The following is a 17,240-nucleotide window of genomic DNA, read 5'->3' on the forward strand; positions in this document are numbered from 1 at the left end:
GGAAGCCAGCAGGAAGTTGCAAATCCTAGTCACATGAGATCCTTGCTTAATGACCCGCAATCCTTGCTTAACAGCAGTAACAGGGACTGCTATCACTAAGCAATGCAATCACGTGATGTTGTGCTTTACAACCCCATTGCTTAGCAATGGAAATTCTGGTCCCAATTACCATTGTTAACCAAGGACTATCTGTATATGATATCATTTGTTTCTGTTCTTTTTGGGGTTCTCTTCTTTTTTATACTCTTTTTCCTTTTTTGCACATTAAAGCAATACCTATGTTAAAAATGCTTGCCTTTTAGTTTATGACAAATACTATAGCCTCCAACTTTTCTCTAAGAAGGGAACATCAAAGGATCTGAAGGCAGCACTGGTTTACTAACAATTATTCCAGACAACAGGGACAAGAGACCAACCATTCCAAGCCAGAGCTGAAACATAATAGTTACTAAACCACTAAGGTTTTTCTATTTCAGGTACTGTTATGAGAAGTGCTCTGAAATCACATTATTATTATTTTATCAAGTTACTTTCAAAGCAAAAGCAAATAAAAGAAATTGTAATAACCCAAAGTCTTTTATTCCCTTTCTGCTTGAGTAAGCCTCTTAACCTTTTACTGAATAAGTAAATCAGTTGCTTAAGGCAGCTCAAAGATGGTTATTAAATTGGTATGCTTGTTATTCCCATGTAAAAACACCATCAGCAGAGCAGAGGGTTTAATTAGGAAATACTAAGATTAGACTAGCAGTTTTCCCTTCCCACGTCCCTTGCAGCCAACCAAAACCTATAGTAAATTACAGGGGAGAGAGACTGGAGGGGGTTATTTGTTCTGTCACTGATTCTATTCCCTTGGCAGAAAGACAGCCCTGAATCCAAAGAGTGCTGACATTTCATGTGACTTTTCACCCCTTCAAATGATTTCTTTTCTCATATGAGAGTGACTTATATTTACAGTCACGATTTCTGCTGCATCTATAAAATACATTATCCTGGTAACTTTTGATTTTTAAGGTTGACTGGGGTGGGGGCATATGACACATCAATAAAAGTCCCTTCATCCATGCAGGGAAGCACTGGTATACTTGGAAAGTTTATGCTTGTCTCTATCCTGCCAATTAAGTCCTGAAAATGCCATGCCAAAGCTGTGTCAGTATAACTAATTAAGCCCTAATAGCAAAATATAAATATATGATATGGAGTACTTTACTTTGCTTTCAAAGTCTCTCCATATCCATGCCATGCAGCTTCTTCATCCAGCTGTATTTCTCTAAGAACACGGCTAGGTTTATAAGCAGCGTTGATCAACAAAGAAAGAACCTGAATTCAGAGAGAGAGAAAAATAGACACACTATTAATTTGAACAATAAGATTTATTTTAATTGATTACTGTGATTTAGCTGTTTAATTCTCTTTATATGAGCAGTATAACAAGACTGTAACAGTAACTGCAAAGCAAAGTTGTCACTAAACTAAGGACTGTTTTTTGTTTGTTTGTTTGTTTGTTTGTTTGTTTTGGTGCCTTTGAGTCAATCGTGACTCTTGTGGCTACCTGGACAAGTCCCTGCAGTTTTCTTGGGAAGATTTCAGAAGCGGTTTTCCCTTGCCTCCTTCCTAGGGCTGAGAGAGAGAGAGTGACTGGCCCAAGGTCATCCAGTTGGCTTTGTGCCTAAGGCAGGACTAGAACGCATGGCCTCCCAGGTTCTAGCCTGGTGCCTTAACCAGTGCACCAAACTGGCTCCCAACTAAGCTCTTAACAGTGTATAATTTGATTGACATAGATTCCAAAACCTATCAGCATTCCATGCTCAGTGTAATACAATGTTTTTATTAATTTCCCTCAATTCTGTTCAGGGATTACTATACAATATTTTCCTAGCAAATGGTCTTTTAATTAATCTAGAATGTTTATACTTCTATGCACATTTCATTTCTTATGATTGCCAAGGAAATAATAGTTTGGAATAGTTGGCCTTATACTAAATATTAAGGAACTAAAGTCTAATGACAAGGAAGGTAGGGAGTCTAGAGGAGGCCAGCTTCTTCCAAACAAATGCTCTTCAGATATCTTAGGCTACAACTCCAAGATTGGCAATGCTTTCTGTGGATAATGGGAGTAATAGTTCCAATATATCAAGAAAGCAGCAGAGTGGTGGTGGTAAAGTGACCAGATGGAAAAAGGATCATGAAGAGAGTTTCACTGAGCAGGAGGCTTATGGAACCGGCAGAGAAGATAAGTAACCAAGCCATGAATGAGTTAATGAAAGGGAATTTGAAGAAATTTCACAACAGGTAGTTAAACAGCAGGGGCTATTTACTACAGGTATGAGAGAAAGAAAAAGTGTTGTTAAGGTTAATCAGGATGGATTTAAATAAAGAAATATACACCTAGCCACCCAGGAAAATACCCTGAAAAGTCCAGAGAGTGACAGCTGTTCCCTTTTATTTATTTCAAAAAGTGAGCCAGCTATAGAAAAAGAGGCATACAGCCCCAGAATAATGAAACTGATTTGTTGAATATCATAAAAATTATGTAGCAATGCTGTATCTTGAGTACTAGACAGTATCTGACAAAGCTGCCAATAAGAGGCACTACCAATGACATTTAATGTGTAGCTGAAATCCCCAGAGGTAGCTATAATAATCTAGGATGTTCTTAAAGGTTTATTGATTTGTCATAACAGATCCAATTACTGACTCATCAAATTTGGTATTTTGCCTTGGGCAGTTTCTGCTGCTACACGATTCAGTACCAGGTATACATCCCTAACTTCCATATGTCACTTAGGTATTTCTACAATACAGAAAATTAATTATAAACCCCATAAAAATCTAATTTTCCCTTTAGCGTTTTATTTATTGACAGCAAGTTTCTACTCCATCTACCTCTTCCAAAACAAATCATTCCAGTGTGCTTATATAATAACTTTAAAAAAACAATCATTTTAAAATACAATAAAAACTGCAATATGACAGAAACTGTGTTCCACAGGGAACAAAGAAAAATGCTAGCATGCACTAGTAACTTAAAGTTGTTTTTTCATGCCAGTTCCTAACCACCCTTATCAGCCCATCAGCACAGTGATGTATTATTTCCCCTGATTAGATGCTAGTTAATGAAAGGAATACTTTTCCTTCTATTCTGAGTGCCAGTCAGAGAAGTAGAAGCAGGTTTGGGTGATGACTCTGCCTGTCAGTCAAAGCAAAAAAAAAAAAAAAGTGAAGGGGAAGGGAATTGGGTGGGCAGAAGCAAAGAGAAAGGACAGCAGAGCAGGAATGGGAGCAAGGTGTGAAGAATCAAAAGGAATAGAAGGAGCACTGAAAAGGAGCAATGGAGCCACCACTACGTTCATGTATAGTCTCCAAGGACATGGGGGGAAGGGGGGAGCTTTTAAATGTATAAAGTATAGAATGTTATATTGAACTTGTCATCATAAAACAATACCATGGTAGTTCATCATAAAGTATTATGAATAACTACAGTTTTTATAAAATAAAAATGGTACCAATGGCCAATCTAATTTCAAGGAGGAGGGGATCCTTCAGCCAAACTGCTACGATTATGAAAGTCTTATGACTAGTTCTAGAAATCCAAAATTTGGGGAACATGTAGCCCAAAACATACATGGTAATACAGGTAGTCCTTGACCTATGACCATTCATTCAGTGACCGTTCAAACTTACAACGGTGCTGAATGAATGGTGGTTATGACCCGTTCTCGGAGTTCCAGCTGCCCCAACACCCCCACGGTCACATGATCGCAATCTGGGCACTTGGCAACCAGTTCGCACTTATGACCGGTTGCAGCACTCCACAATCACATGATCACAATTTGCAACCTTCCCTGCTGGCTACCCCAGAAAATCAATGGGGAAGCTGGCAGGGAAGGCTGCAAGTTGCTGGGGTAAGTCACCCCTACCCACACATCCTCCCCCAGCCCCTTGGCTTTGGCACCACGTCAACCACTTGCGCACCCTCCCCAACCCATGTCACATTCTTGTGCACCTTTCCCAACCCTTCTGCACCCTCTCCAACCCCTGCCGCACCCTTATGCAGCCTCCATGACCCATGCTGCATCCTCATGCACCCTCCCTGACCTCGCGTGCCCTCCCCAAACTGCGCCGCACCCTCTCTGACACATGCCTCTTGTGCACTCCCCTGCTCCCTCCCCCACCCAGCAGCAGCCACTTACCTGTTTGCTGGCCTGGGACTTGCAACTTCCTGTCAGCTTCCCCACTGACTTTGGTTGTGGGAAGCCGGCAGAAAAATTGCCTTGCCTAACAACTGTGGGATTCGGTTAACAACTTCAGAGAAGGAAGTTAAAAAGAATCAGGGTAAACTACCTAAAACATTTTTTGATTTGATGGACAATTTATCCTTAGTGGATATATTGACACAGAAAAATGGTACTTCTGAAGAATATACTTATTTTCCAGAAAGATATAGATTGTCCTCAAGGATAGAGGAGGAACTTTTGTTTCTGTTAGTTTTTACTATGTCTTTTTAAAAACTTAATAAAGTTATCATTAAAAAAAAAAAGGATTTCATTAACAATGGCAACAGGGACTGTAGGGATTGCCATCACTAAGCAATGGGGTTGACCAAGTTTAAATATAAGAAGAACAGGAATAGAAAGAGATCCAGAGAGAAGCTGGCTATTTCCTTTTTCCTTTTTAGATTTTTTTTATCCCGCTTTTATTACTTTTATAAATAACTCAAGGCAGCAAACATATCTAATGCTCCTTCCTCCTCTTATTTTCCCCCAACAACTAAACCTGTGAGGTGAGCTGGGCTGAGAGAGAGTGACTGGCCCAAAGTCACCCAGCCGGCTTTCATGCCTAAGATGGGACCAGAACTCACATTCTCCTGCTTTCTAGCCTGGTACCTTAACTGCTAGATCAAACTGGATAAAAGGCTACTGTGGAACTGCTATTTAATTCATGTGTGACCTTCCAGGGACAGTTTTTGAAAGCTTAAAATGTACATGTCTGTAGTGCAATAAACAACGAACAGCCCATAAAAAGCCAGGGAAAGGCTCAAAATGACCAACTGGAGATAGATGGTAGAGAAGAATGAGAAGAAGGCCCTTGATCATAAAAATGGAAGGCAAATGTAAGTATGATGCTCAAGGAAAGGTTCTACAAATCCTACTGCTGATTTTGCAGTTCTCTTCATAGCTATTGTGGGATATTCTTCCAGACAGCAGAGCTACAAAGTACAGTGCCTGAAGATCAGGGAACAAGCCCACCTGAAGTTGAAGTTGGGTCTACCTTTCTGCTACTCCAGGATCTACATATTTTTGGCCAGAGATTTGCCCTGAAAGACATTTGTTTTGGAGGTTTATCCTTGGCAGTTCTTCCCATTGTTCAAAGTTTCTCTCTGCCTGCCTGCCTGCCTGATAACAGTTGCTTCACTTATGGAGCAAAACGCCCAGGACACTGAAATGATCAGTATGGAGTTTTGCGAGTCTCCATTTCTTTTATACAAAGAGTGTTCATACCTGTCAGGCAGGAAGGGGTTAAGGACTGTGTATCACTTGCAAAGGGGGGAGGAAGACCGAATCTTATAAAAAATGCATAGAACTAAGTAGTAAAAAAACTCCTCTTACTTCATTTTCATTCAGTCACTATAAACTGCACTTATTACTGTAGCCCAATTCCCAGAATACTTCTAATATTACTTCTGGCTTTTCTAAATGACTGTTGGTTCTTTCTGGACTTTTGATGACTTGTGGTGTTCTTATTGTATTGTTAAGTGGCCAATGTCATAACAGATTGGGGCAACCTATACATGTAACAAATAAAAAAATAAAATGCTAAGAATTATAATTTATTAAATTTACATACTGCTTGATTCCCAGCAACTCTGGGTGGTTTACAAATTGTTAAAACATTTAAAACCAGAAAACAACGCAAAACAAAAAAGAACAAAAATGCAGAGGTAACAAACCCAGACAGGAACAAAGAAACGTAATTATTTAATGTTTATCTCATTCTTGGAACCAAAGGCTCTTTCTTGTGGAATGTACCACTTTCCATCCCATTTTGAAAGCACTATCTAAATATAATTGGGCCTGGGATAAAAATGCAAATAATTGATCTGCAAAAATTATTTCAAGGAGATTACTGTTCTTTCTTCTCATCTTCTCCTAACAAAATTCCAACATTCCTTCCAACAGAATACACGAATGAGTAAATGGTGCTGCGCATATTCAGCCATGCACTGCAGATGCCCTTACCTCTTTAAGAACAAGGACACAATTCCCAGGTCCCACAGACTGTGGTAGTTCTGCAATTCTCCCTTTGTTAAGATAAGGTCCTGAGAAGCACCGGTGGTTAAAGTAGATCTTTGGGCAACAGTATTTACCATTTGTTACAACTGGAAAAATAAAACAATTTCTGAATACAAACACCTACTTCAAAACATTAACATCCAAAAGACAAATGAATTAACAGAAAATAAAGTAACAGGCAGTTTCCTATATATAATGTACAGTTTTTGATGGGTATATATAATAGAATTAGTCTGATTCAGTTTGGTACTTAACACCCACAGTCTACTGCCTCATAGTCAACTTCTAAATACTGGTCTTCTTTGAAATACACATTTGGTTATCCTTCCCACTTGGTTATTTCAGCCACTGGGAATGTTAAATAATCCTAAAAGTCAGTGGTGTGTTAACCTAATTAACCTTGGGATGGGGAATGGTCCAAAATAAAGTTGCCTTGTCTGAGCTTCAATGGTGTTTCTGCTGGTGCAAGACATCACTGCACCAAAGCTGTGAGGGCTGTCTGAACAACTAAAACTGCCTCCTTATTTACAAGAAAATTCCTGAAATGTTAGGTGAGGCTCCACACTCTAGTGGTGAGGCACAAAACATGCTAACTTCCTTCAATTGCAGAAGTCTTTTCTTACAAACCATGAAAGCTCAATTTCAACTTTTTTTTTTTTTTGGTGAATATATTTGGGTTACATTTGGAACTTACCATAGTTCTCTAGAAGAAGTGAGAAGGTATTGGTGTTTGTTATTTTCAGACTGAGCTATTACTACATTCATCCTTATTTTCATTTACTATTAACCTTGAGTTTTTGCATCTGGACAGTGCATGCCTTGGTATTCGTAACTTCAGTTTTAGATAGAGTACAAACATTATTGCTTTACCAATTTTTCATTATAAAAATTTAGGAGACAAGATTTAATTTTACAGGAAAATGCAACCTTTTGGCAGTGCTTATATATACTTTTTATAATTAATAAGAAATTAATATATATAATTTCTATGTTTCCTGAGCTACAAAGTCTGCATCAAATACGCACATACACACTTAGGGACATGCAAATAACACCTTCCTGGGGTTATCCTAGATATTCACATTAAATAATCTGAAGAAATTTTGTGACATATGTCAGAAAACCAGATAAGAGGCACATCAATGCTTTCTGTCCTATCTCTAAATGAGTAGGGCTTGTTGAAAAATTGCTAGACTAGATTTATGAAAGCAAGTTTACTTTATCTCTTTACAGTTCAGCTTCAAGGACCACCAATATATAAGGCTACTATATTGAATCCTCTAGAATAAAGTGGACAGTAATTGTATAGTTTTCATATTAATTAGTCATGCTCAGGTGGCATGACTACATGACTGCATCTCAAAGCCAAACAAAAGCTAATAGATGCAAGCAACATAAAAAAAAAAAGATGCTATGGAAACACTTGGAAAACAGGCTATGTTATTATTATTGTCATTCTCCTCATCTTTTTTCTTCTTCAGCCTGCTGAACCAGCCACCAGGAAGTTCCTGGTTTTTTATGTTGTCTACATTGGGGCTGCAAAAAAGGGAGAGGCTGTCAGGCTAGGCCAATAATCTATGGCTGGTGAACTGCATTTGGCTTGGTAATTTCACAAGATGTATCTGTCTCATCAAAAACACTGGTTAATAACCCAGTAATGGATGGTTGTCTCAAAAACTAGAATTTCCAGTGTTGTATTGATTAAGGATTAAACAATCCTTATAATTACTTTATTGCTCAAGACAGCAAAATAAATCAGCAAGCACCTTTGCCATGTGAGATCACTGAAGTTAACTCATCTTACATTATAGCTATCCTTGGGCTAAGAGTTACTTTCCCTTAAAGCCATAATGTCAGGCGGTTTATCAGTGGCATAGATAAACATGAGATTATATTGATGTAACTCCTCTCCATTAGCAAACTAATTAAATCCCAGAATGAGCAGCCTCTACTTGTGGAAAGTGCAAATTTAGATAGTGCCTCAAACTATACCTTTGCAGGCACTGCAAGTCATGCAATAAGGTTTTGGAGTGTGCCAATAGATTGGTTTAGATATTTCAGAAACAGATGTACTTATTCAACATTCATTCACCAGTTAGCAAATGATTAGATTTCACCATCTGATACATATGGAATTTTACTCTCAAGCAGACTTCTGTTTATAGAGTTGCCAGAATAAAGGAGTGACAGTCCCTCATGGTAGAACTAAAATGGTTTAAAATGCATGCAAGAAATGTTTTTTCAGTACAGCCTCACACCCACAGAATGGTTCAAGAAATCTTAGCCAATGACAGTCCTTTATAATTACTTCAGAGCTATCCTTTTCCATAAATATAAATAAAGCATACAGAAATGATAGCTAGATAGATTACAGCCTTATTATCCAACATATACACACTACTTTCTTACTGGTGTCAGCTGAGTTCTGTTCCTGGGTCTTTAATCCCTCACTGACGGCCCTTGAAGATAATATCCTGACAATAAATAGATGTGAAAAGAAAAGAAATGCAAGATTAAAGTCTGAGCTTTGCAGAGGTTTGTTCTACATACTGTTTTTTAAAGCAAACATGATGTAAGGCATCATGATGTAAAGCTCTGGCATACTGAGAATATGGGCACATTTCATTAATACAAACAATCGTTTTTCAATATAAGCAGTGGGTAAGATGACCAGAGATATGGATGTACCTCAGGAATAATTATTAATTATGAATAAGTGAAGACTGAGCAATTCTCCTAACCCTTCCTAAACATTCAGTGCCTGAGAGGGGGAAAAATGAGACAGGATTGGAGGTGAGCATACTGGGGAGGGGAGGGGAGGGGAAAATAAAACTAATGGGAATGAGGCAAGAAATAACAATTTTCTATTTAGTATATTTTGTTCAGATTTAACAGGAAGCCAGTGTTATCTATTATAAGAATGAGTCACAGCAATTTATGAGCTTTTAAAAACAGTCATAATTCTCTTCTGGCCATGTGAAGAAACTTTATTTATTTAATCAATTTGTACAGCCGTCCATCTCAACAAGTGACTCTGGGCGGCGAACGAAATTAAAATAAAATTAAAAACAATTACAACCAACAAATTTCTCCTTTAAACTAACTAAACTTTTACAGTTGCATAAAAAGTTTAGGCACTCCTGCTCAAATGGCATTATACTTCTAGACTAGCCAATAATGGTAATTCTCAGGCACAGACATTCATTAGGGAGTGGGAGGAGGAGAGAGAAAGGAGGCACGTGATGACAGGCATGTCATGATACAAACTCTACCTGTTATGCACTTGAATGTGATGTATAAAAGGCACAAGTATAAAAGGGCAGAGTTTGCATCATAACATTATAATATACATTTTGGCATCATTGTGGTTAGAAAAAGTTGCCTATATCTTGGGCTGGTAGAGAAGTTAATTAAAATATATTATAAAAAGTACAACAATGTAAAAAGATATAAAATAAGACAGAAAGAGGCACTGTTGAAAAAGGGTTTCAAAATGGCCAGCTCTAGTTACCTGTCCTTGTATTTAAGATTCTGAAAAACAAGCCAATGTTCATTATGAACATTAAATCTAATGCTTACTGTTTCTCTGGTTGAACAACTGCAATTTTCTTTTCCTTATTCACTGTAAATCAAAATGAAACATGCTGAAGAATCAATGTAATATGAACACTGTAAAATATATCCTATGATGATACAAAGCAATTGCAGCCCTTTACATTATAATCACATAATCACAATGAATTGTGACCTAGTAACAAAACAGCAACATAGAAAAGATTTTAATTTTTTGATCTTACAAATGGGCATTTCTCCAAATCAATTCCTAAAAAAAATATTAATTTAAATGCAGAGGCTTCTACATTATTCATTTATTGCAGCCAGTATCCTCTAAAGCAGGTATAGGTGATGTAATACCCACAAAAACCTTGTTTAATTTATTCATAGGCCTCACGCCCCAGATGACTTTTAAAAGGAGTTTTTAAATTAAAAAATAATGGATTAGAACTTAGTAAGCTCCTTATTTGTAGGGATACCTTTGGGCCTCGCAAGAGGTTCCACAGAATGGCCCAGAGGATGGGGTGGGTGGAGGGGTAATTAGCTTGCTATATGGTAAACAGGTATTTTGCAACTAGCTGTGCCCTTCTATGACACCAGTTTCGCAAATGCATCAGCACATGCTATCAAAATATCAACAGTGACTTTGGCTCTAAACACTTGTCTATCTCTGCCTTGAATTTTATTTTGCTACTAGTTCTTAGGGCATTCTTAGACTTAAATAAAACTAATAATTTTATACCTCTTATATCCTTATAAGCATGTTTATATGTTGCAACATAGAATGTGCATCTTTTTATTATATTTAAGAAAAGCACATAAAAATACTCCAAAGCACTACAGTATATCTCATTGTCTAATCCAGTTATTATATTATTCATACCTACTGCTCTGCGAGGAGGTCTAAGCTGGTATCCATTAGTTTCACACCAACCTACTGGAAATATATTCATGGATTCCACACTCACTATGCATTCAGGGACTGGAATTTTAGAACCTGTATAATAATAATGATCATAATGTTCATAAGCACAATTGTCATCACTGCCACCACCATCATCACTACCATCTTACAGGGCTAACCAGCTGTAATACTTCTTGTGAATTGGCACATGCCACATTCACACGTGAATTGTCTCTGTCCTTGTCAATCAGCTCTGCCAGGCTGCAAACATTTGAGTATCTTTTTAAAAAGATTTTTACCATTAGGAGTAGTAAAAAGAAATACAGACTAAATGCAGCTATTTCAAAATCATTTTCTGGAGTAAAACAGTTTGCTACATATAATTTATGACACTCAGGCAAAATAATTTTGTAAATGTGACTGGTGGAAACCAAGGTCAAAATATTTCTCCTCTCAAAGATAACTTACTTTCCAGCTGTAGCCAGAGATAGGAATCCTTCACCTTTGTGATAGTAGCCACACAGATTTCTTCTGGGTTTTCTGAGTTCACAGCCTCAAGCTTCATGTTCTCCTTAAAACCATGCTCAGAATTTAACTAACACAAGCAAAACACAAGTTACGTGTTTATTACATATTTTAAGAGCCTTACATTAAAATACCAATGAAGAAATAGTTCAGAATAAGTTTAGCAGTAAAGTGGACGCTTGAAAGACACCAACAGAACAGATGGTGTGTACTTTGCAAGTGTGAAATATTTTAGAAACACATGCAATTTCAAATGAACAACCAAAGTAGTAACTTAAATACATACATATCAAATAAAATGCACAAGGTCTCTTGCTTCAAATTCAGACCTTGTACTACATAAAATTTATTTATTTATTTATTTATTAAAGATTAAAATTAAACAAGGCAAAAAAGACACTTATACATAGTTGGAAACTTGCTTTATGGCTGAAGGAAGACTTGGTTATCTCAACTGAAAAAGTCCTGCTCTACCACTTCAACCTAGAAGTATTGACCTGCCCAAGATCTGAATGCAAACAACTGCCTATAATGTTCATTTACACATCACACCTTCCTCCTCCCATCTTGGGACCTCATGCCTTGGATAACCCTGCCCCTGAAAGTAGAATGCCTCTCTACCATTTTCAGTGGTAAATCAAAATAAGAAAATACCCTCCTCCCTTCACAAATAACACACTCACACACATGCAGCCTTTTTTATTCCCTCATCAGCCTATCCGGCTCTCCAAATAAAAAGAAATTCCTGAACCTGAAATACTGGGTGCTAAACTGAAGAATTCCAGTCAAGCAATCCATCAACTTTTTTTTTAAGTGTTACTAAATTGTTGTTGTTTTTGTAAATCTTAATACATTATGTTGTTTTGATAATAATGATATTTGAACAATATTGATTGAAGACTGTTAGCTAACTTTGTTAGCTGAACTTGCTAACAGATTTTTTTTAATCTACAAAGGAGCATTCCATCACCACAAACCCTAATTTGCAGCCTAAATTACATATGCAAGGAACAGTCTTACTATATCATCTGCTGTTTGCAGCCAAAGACACGAAATGTTAATGTTATACAAGCTATACTATAAATTCTGTAAAAATACAATGAATATTAATTGCTACAAGTATATGTTTAGATTTCATAGTCTGCTGTGAAGTCACATTCTAAGAACAAAGCAAGGATTTTAACACTTGGCTTTATTTCTATGTACTGTGACTAACAGACTTTAGGAATAAAATACGCATCAGTAAATAAAGCCATTCACACTACTTTCTTGAATGCTTACCAGAGGAAAACAGCTTTGGGGAGCAGCCTCAGCTCCACACTGCTTAAGATAGTCTGCCCAGTCAAAGTCTTGCCCTGGATAACCTATGAACAAAGGGGGAAAAAAAACTTTATTGGAGCATTTTAATCACATTCCTTCTTCAAAAGGTCAGGGTATCTCCCATTTCTCCCCCATTTGGCTTTACAATAATGCTGTAAGGTGGGTGATATTAAGATGATTATGATGATCAGTGTTACATGCTGAAATTCATAATTCTGTGCCCCTGAGTCTGGACAATCCTCATCTAATATTCTAATATATCACACTGGCTTCCTTAAACTTGAGCTTAAATATTAAAGAAATAGTTCCAGACTTCAGAAAAGTCTTCCCCAGGTCTACTTCTACAGCTGAATTATGCTATAAATAATCCTATATGCTATAAAATTATCCAAAATTATCCAATCTGCAAGACAGCTCAAGAAACAGAATTAGCTTACACAACTCAGTATCTTCAGATATAAAAGTTAAATGCTTCTAGAAGACTGATCAGGATGGATGGAGATTACATATACACACCGGGTGGAGGATTGAGATGTAAGCCATTTTTTAGACTCCACTGTACAGGGAAAAGTCCAGCACTGTTGATATGACAAATAAAAAGCTGACTTGTGGTACGATCTGGTCGCAAATCATCTATTTCTATCAAGAAATATTTATCATTGAATACCTGCAAGACAGAGAAATGCTTAGATAATATAAAATTGAAATCATACATAGTTTCACAATCAAATTCCAAGGCTATATTTACTAAGATCGTAATTGCTATTTTTTAGTTTTGTATCTTCTTGCGACTTTGCTAGGATAGTTAACAATATTGTATTAATTGTTCAGCTACCATAAAATAAAAGGTGACATATGACAAAGACTTGGGTACAACCCCTTAAACTCCAGATGCTGCCACTGAATATGACAGAAGAACATTTTTAAATACATGGAGAGTGAATATGTTAGCTTTTAAATTAAAATTTAAAATTAATTAAACTCTACTAGACATAGCTTGCCTGGCCCCTACTAAAACAAGTTTAATATCCTGTGCAAAGGGCAAGTGCAGCTCTTGGCCCCAGAAGGATTGCGTATCTCAAGCCTAAAACATCTTGCACTCTATAAGAAAGGACAGGAGAAAAAAAGAAATGGCCAGAAGGAATATACAATGTTACATCTGAAATTTAAAATGACAAATATAGGACAAGAAAATAATGTTTAATTCAACTAATTCAACTCTTTAAAAGATGAGAGAGTGAGAGCACTCTATTTCAGGGCCCTCCAAACTTTAAGTGTCCCAGGATATCCACCTGAGGAAATGAGGATGGAAATGTATCTGTATTTCTTTGTCTCTTTTATCCAGAATTTAAGGGGAAAAAAATCTTGAAATCAAGATTTTAAAAAGTTGTGCTTTAGACTGGGGAAGAGAGAAGGACAGTGGGAGGGATAATTTCTATCAAACCCCAAACCCTTGTCTCTGGCACACCCCCTTTGGGGATTTCTCAGGCTAGAATTTCCTGATGCTGCAAACAGCTGCAAGCAGCTGGTGGGGTGAAAGGATCAGATATCACAGCTTTGTCTCAGGCTTTGAAGGATGAAAACCTATTGCCATCCCAGATACCATCAGGGTGCTCACAAAGATGAAAAATAATAACAGACACGAATGCATGTGAGAAAGAGATATGTAAGAGGGGACAAACTGAAACCAGAAACATTTCTTGAAAAAGGCTGGAGCACGAAGAGTCACATAAGCTGACAAAGTACATTCTTGGTTCTTAGACCAAGCTAAATCCAAAAACCGGAGGGAATTCTGGAAACTTGGTATTCAGACAAATCAGCTGTCAACAGGCACATAGAGATAAACAACATTTATACATTATTCAAAAAAGACAATAAAAAGGAAACAAAAAGACCAGAACAGCTCCTCGCCAGCAATCAACACCCAGATAAACAGAGATTAACACCAGGATTAACACCAGACATACTATCAAGCAGTAAACAATACCCTAAACAAGGAACTACCAACTCAGACAGACAATCAAGCAGTAAACAACAGCCTAATCAAGGAACTATTAAGGAGAAAACAACACACCCACCAACACTGACAGGGCAAGCTACTGTATATAAACAGAGAGCAAACCCGACTCCCTTCTAGCGCTGAAGTTGTTACCCAGCTGGGTAACAAAATGTCTGCAAGAAAGCAACCAAGCTCAGGGAACCCCAAGAACTCCACAGTTCAACCCTGAATTACATATATTCTCTTCTATTAGTACATTTTAAGCCTAAAAATAAAAGAGCATTAAAAGATCTTAGCTTATCAAGAAATTAAAAAGAAGACCAAATTGGAAAATGTACTGTATGCACTGAAGTGGGAGCCAAAACAGTAAGGGGCCAAAATTAAATTTTTAAGTAGCAAAAGATATAACAAAACACAAAAATGAAACTATGAGAAGAAGAGCCAACAGATATGCCAAATAAGAAACCTACTTTATATGCAAAATGGGATGCTACACCTTGGAAAGAGTAAGATGAAAAAAAGAGACATGTAATATAAAAGGAATGTTGGCTATGCAAAAAGAATAAGAAATAAAAATTCACAGTCTTGACAATACAGAACTCACAGCTGTCGCAAAGGTTTACTGTTAAGAAAGTGATATAAAAACTGGGCATCTATTCCACATGTAGTTATTAATGTAGTTGTACAAATAGTGAGAAGATACATACCTATAAAAGCATCTTACAACTACAATTTATATTCAGTTTTGAATGCTTGTTAATACTATCTCTCTTTAATACCTTGCAAGATGTTAATTACACTATGGCATCAATACTGTTTACATTCCCGAAACCAGCAACTAGGAATTTTGGAACTAACCTATCCTCTTAACGATTCTAGGTGGCTTACAATAACCACAGATTTTTTTCCAAAATTATACAGTGCCAGTAAGATCCAAAAGAGCTCCATAGCCTTATTTATGTTATAAAATTGTTTCACTGGCTCAGGAAGTAAATGAAGTCAGACCTAGTTAGTACTTTGATGAGAAACTATCAGGGAATGCCAAGACTGTACAGTAGACAGGGAAATCAAAAGACATTCTAAAAGAAGGCAGTGGCAAGCCGCTTCTGGACTACTGAGAAGAAAACTGCATGGACGTGTCCATGAAATTATTAGGAGTAAAACTCAGCCCAAGGATATCTTTAACCTAGGATTCATTTACTTGACTTCATGAGAAGCCAAACTGAGTCACAAATGAAGAAAAAAAAACCCCAGATGCTCAAAATATTGTTCTTTTATTATTTCAATGTCTATTGAGGAAAATCACATTAGAAATTTTCCTTGAGAAAAATTTTCATCAATAATAATTTTATTTATTTTATTTATTAATATTTTAATTAATGTTATTAATATTTGTTTATACTTTTCCCCTTAGTTCTTGTTTCTTTGCTCTACATTGATATTGAAAGATTTTTATAGTTATTTATTTTAAATACATAGTATTTTACAAAAGAAGCATAAAATGGCAATGACGGTACAGTAACTGACAATTTCATCCAATTGCACCTAGGATTTCAGGGACAAAGGAATGTATTATGGTTTAACTCCAGTTTTTAAAAATATAAGAATTCAGCAGGTAGCTAGATAGGGAAAAAAATGAATTACTTCAGTATTAATAATGATGCACATATTCACAGCTGTAATTTGTAAATTTTAGTGCACTGAAGGAAAAATGCATATTTGTACATTTCTGGAACCACATAAAAGTTCTTTAAAAGATAAATGTCAGTGCTTTATTTTGAGCAACAAAGATACTACAAAGTTCTTAAAGCTACTCGTGAGTCTTGCTCTTTGCAATCCAATCCCAGATTAAAGGAGCTTTTATAGCTGCTGACCTGTACAGAAAATGAACTCTGCCTCTTCCATAATATGTTTTCATTTCACATTTCTTGGAGCTGAAGCTTAGAATTAAAAGCAGTTTTTGAGAACAAATATTGAAACACGTTCTTGCTGCAAGTGCTCTACAAAATTACTTTCCATTCAAGGTGACCTAAATATTAGAGTGTGAGTAAATTACAAAGAGTAGTTTTCTTTGCAACAGAATATATAAAACAAATTACAGTTAGCAGCCAGGATACTTGTGATACCTTTGTAACTGTAGCAGGTGATATGGCAAAAGGAGCTTTTGGATCAACAGCTTCCAACTTCATGTTTACAGAAAATGCATGAATTCCAACAACAGGTTTGTCCTAAAAATGGTAACAAAAATGGTAACAAAAACTGTTAGTTTCCATCTCTCAAGATTTTCTCAATATGTATGAATGTGTTTGTGTACACACACACACACACGCTTAGCATTCCCCTATTTTTAAAAAATTATTTTATTTTGTTTGAGTTGCTTTTCTTTTCAGCTCTGTATTGTTACTGTTATTTTAGTTTTAGGGGTTTTTAAAATTTTGTCAACATCAGTGAGACAGTCACAAAAAGAGAAAATTATTTATAATAGATAATGAGACCTGCAAAATATTTTCCTGATAAAAGACATGCCCTTATTGTTTAATATTTCACTGAGAGTAACATAGGATTTCTCCACTTATAGGACAGTTGCTCTCTCAAAAATGAACTTGACATGTTTTTTTTCCCCCTATGGCACAGAAATTTCACACAA

At 36.5% G+C, this 17,240-nt stretch overlaps 1 protein-coding gene across 1 annotated transcript in view; it reads right to left on the reverse strand.

The window, feature by feature from the left end:
- SFMBT1 (Scm like with four mbt domains 1) overlaps positions 1-17,240 on the reverse strand; it is a 111,006-nt gene that overhangs the window by 13,427 nt on the left and 80,339 nt on the right. The window contains exons 8-16 of the mRNA XM_088134078.1: positions 16,720-16,821; positions 13,111-13,261; positions 12,556-12,638; positions 11,218-11,344; positions 10,729-10,842; positions 9,870-9,912; positions 8,700-8,764; positions 6,237-6,376; positions 1,208-1,317 (exon numbers count right to left, since the gene is read on the reverse strand). Of these exons, the coding sequence (XP_087990204.1) occupies positions 1,208-1,317; positions 6,237-6,376; positions 8,700-8,764; positions 9,870-9,912; positions 10,729-10,842; positions 11,218-11,344; positions 12,556-12,638; positions 13,111-13,261; positions 16,720-16,821 (935 nt within the window). The remainder of the gene's footprint in view (positions 1-1,207; positions 1,318-6,236; positions 6,377-8,699; positions 8,765-9,869; positions 9,913-10,728; positions 10,843-11,217; positions 11,345-12,555; positions 12,639-13,110; positions 13,262-16,719; positions 16,822-17,240) is intronic.

Source organism: Python bivittatus, unplaced genomic scaffold (genome assembly GCF_059951505.1).
Source record: "Python bivittatus isolate LINGU-HERP-01145 unplaced genomic scaffold, Pbiv_v1 ctg000080_np1212, whole genome shotgun sequence".
NCBI lineage: Eukaryota > Metazoa > Chordata > Lepidosauria > Squamata > Pythonidae > Python > Python bivittatus.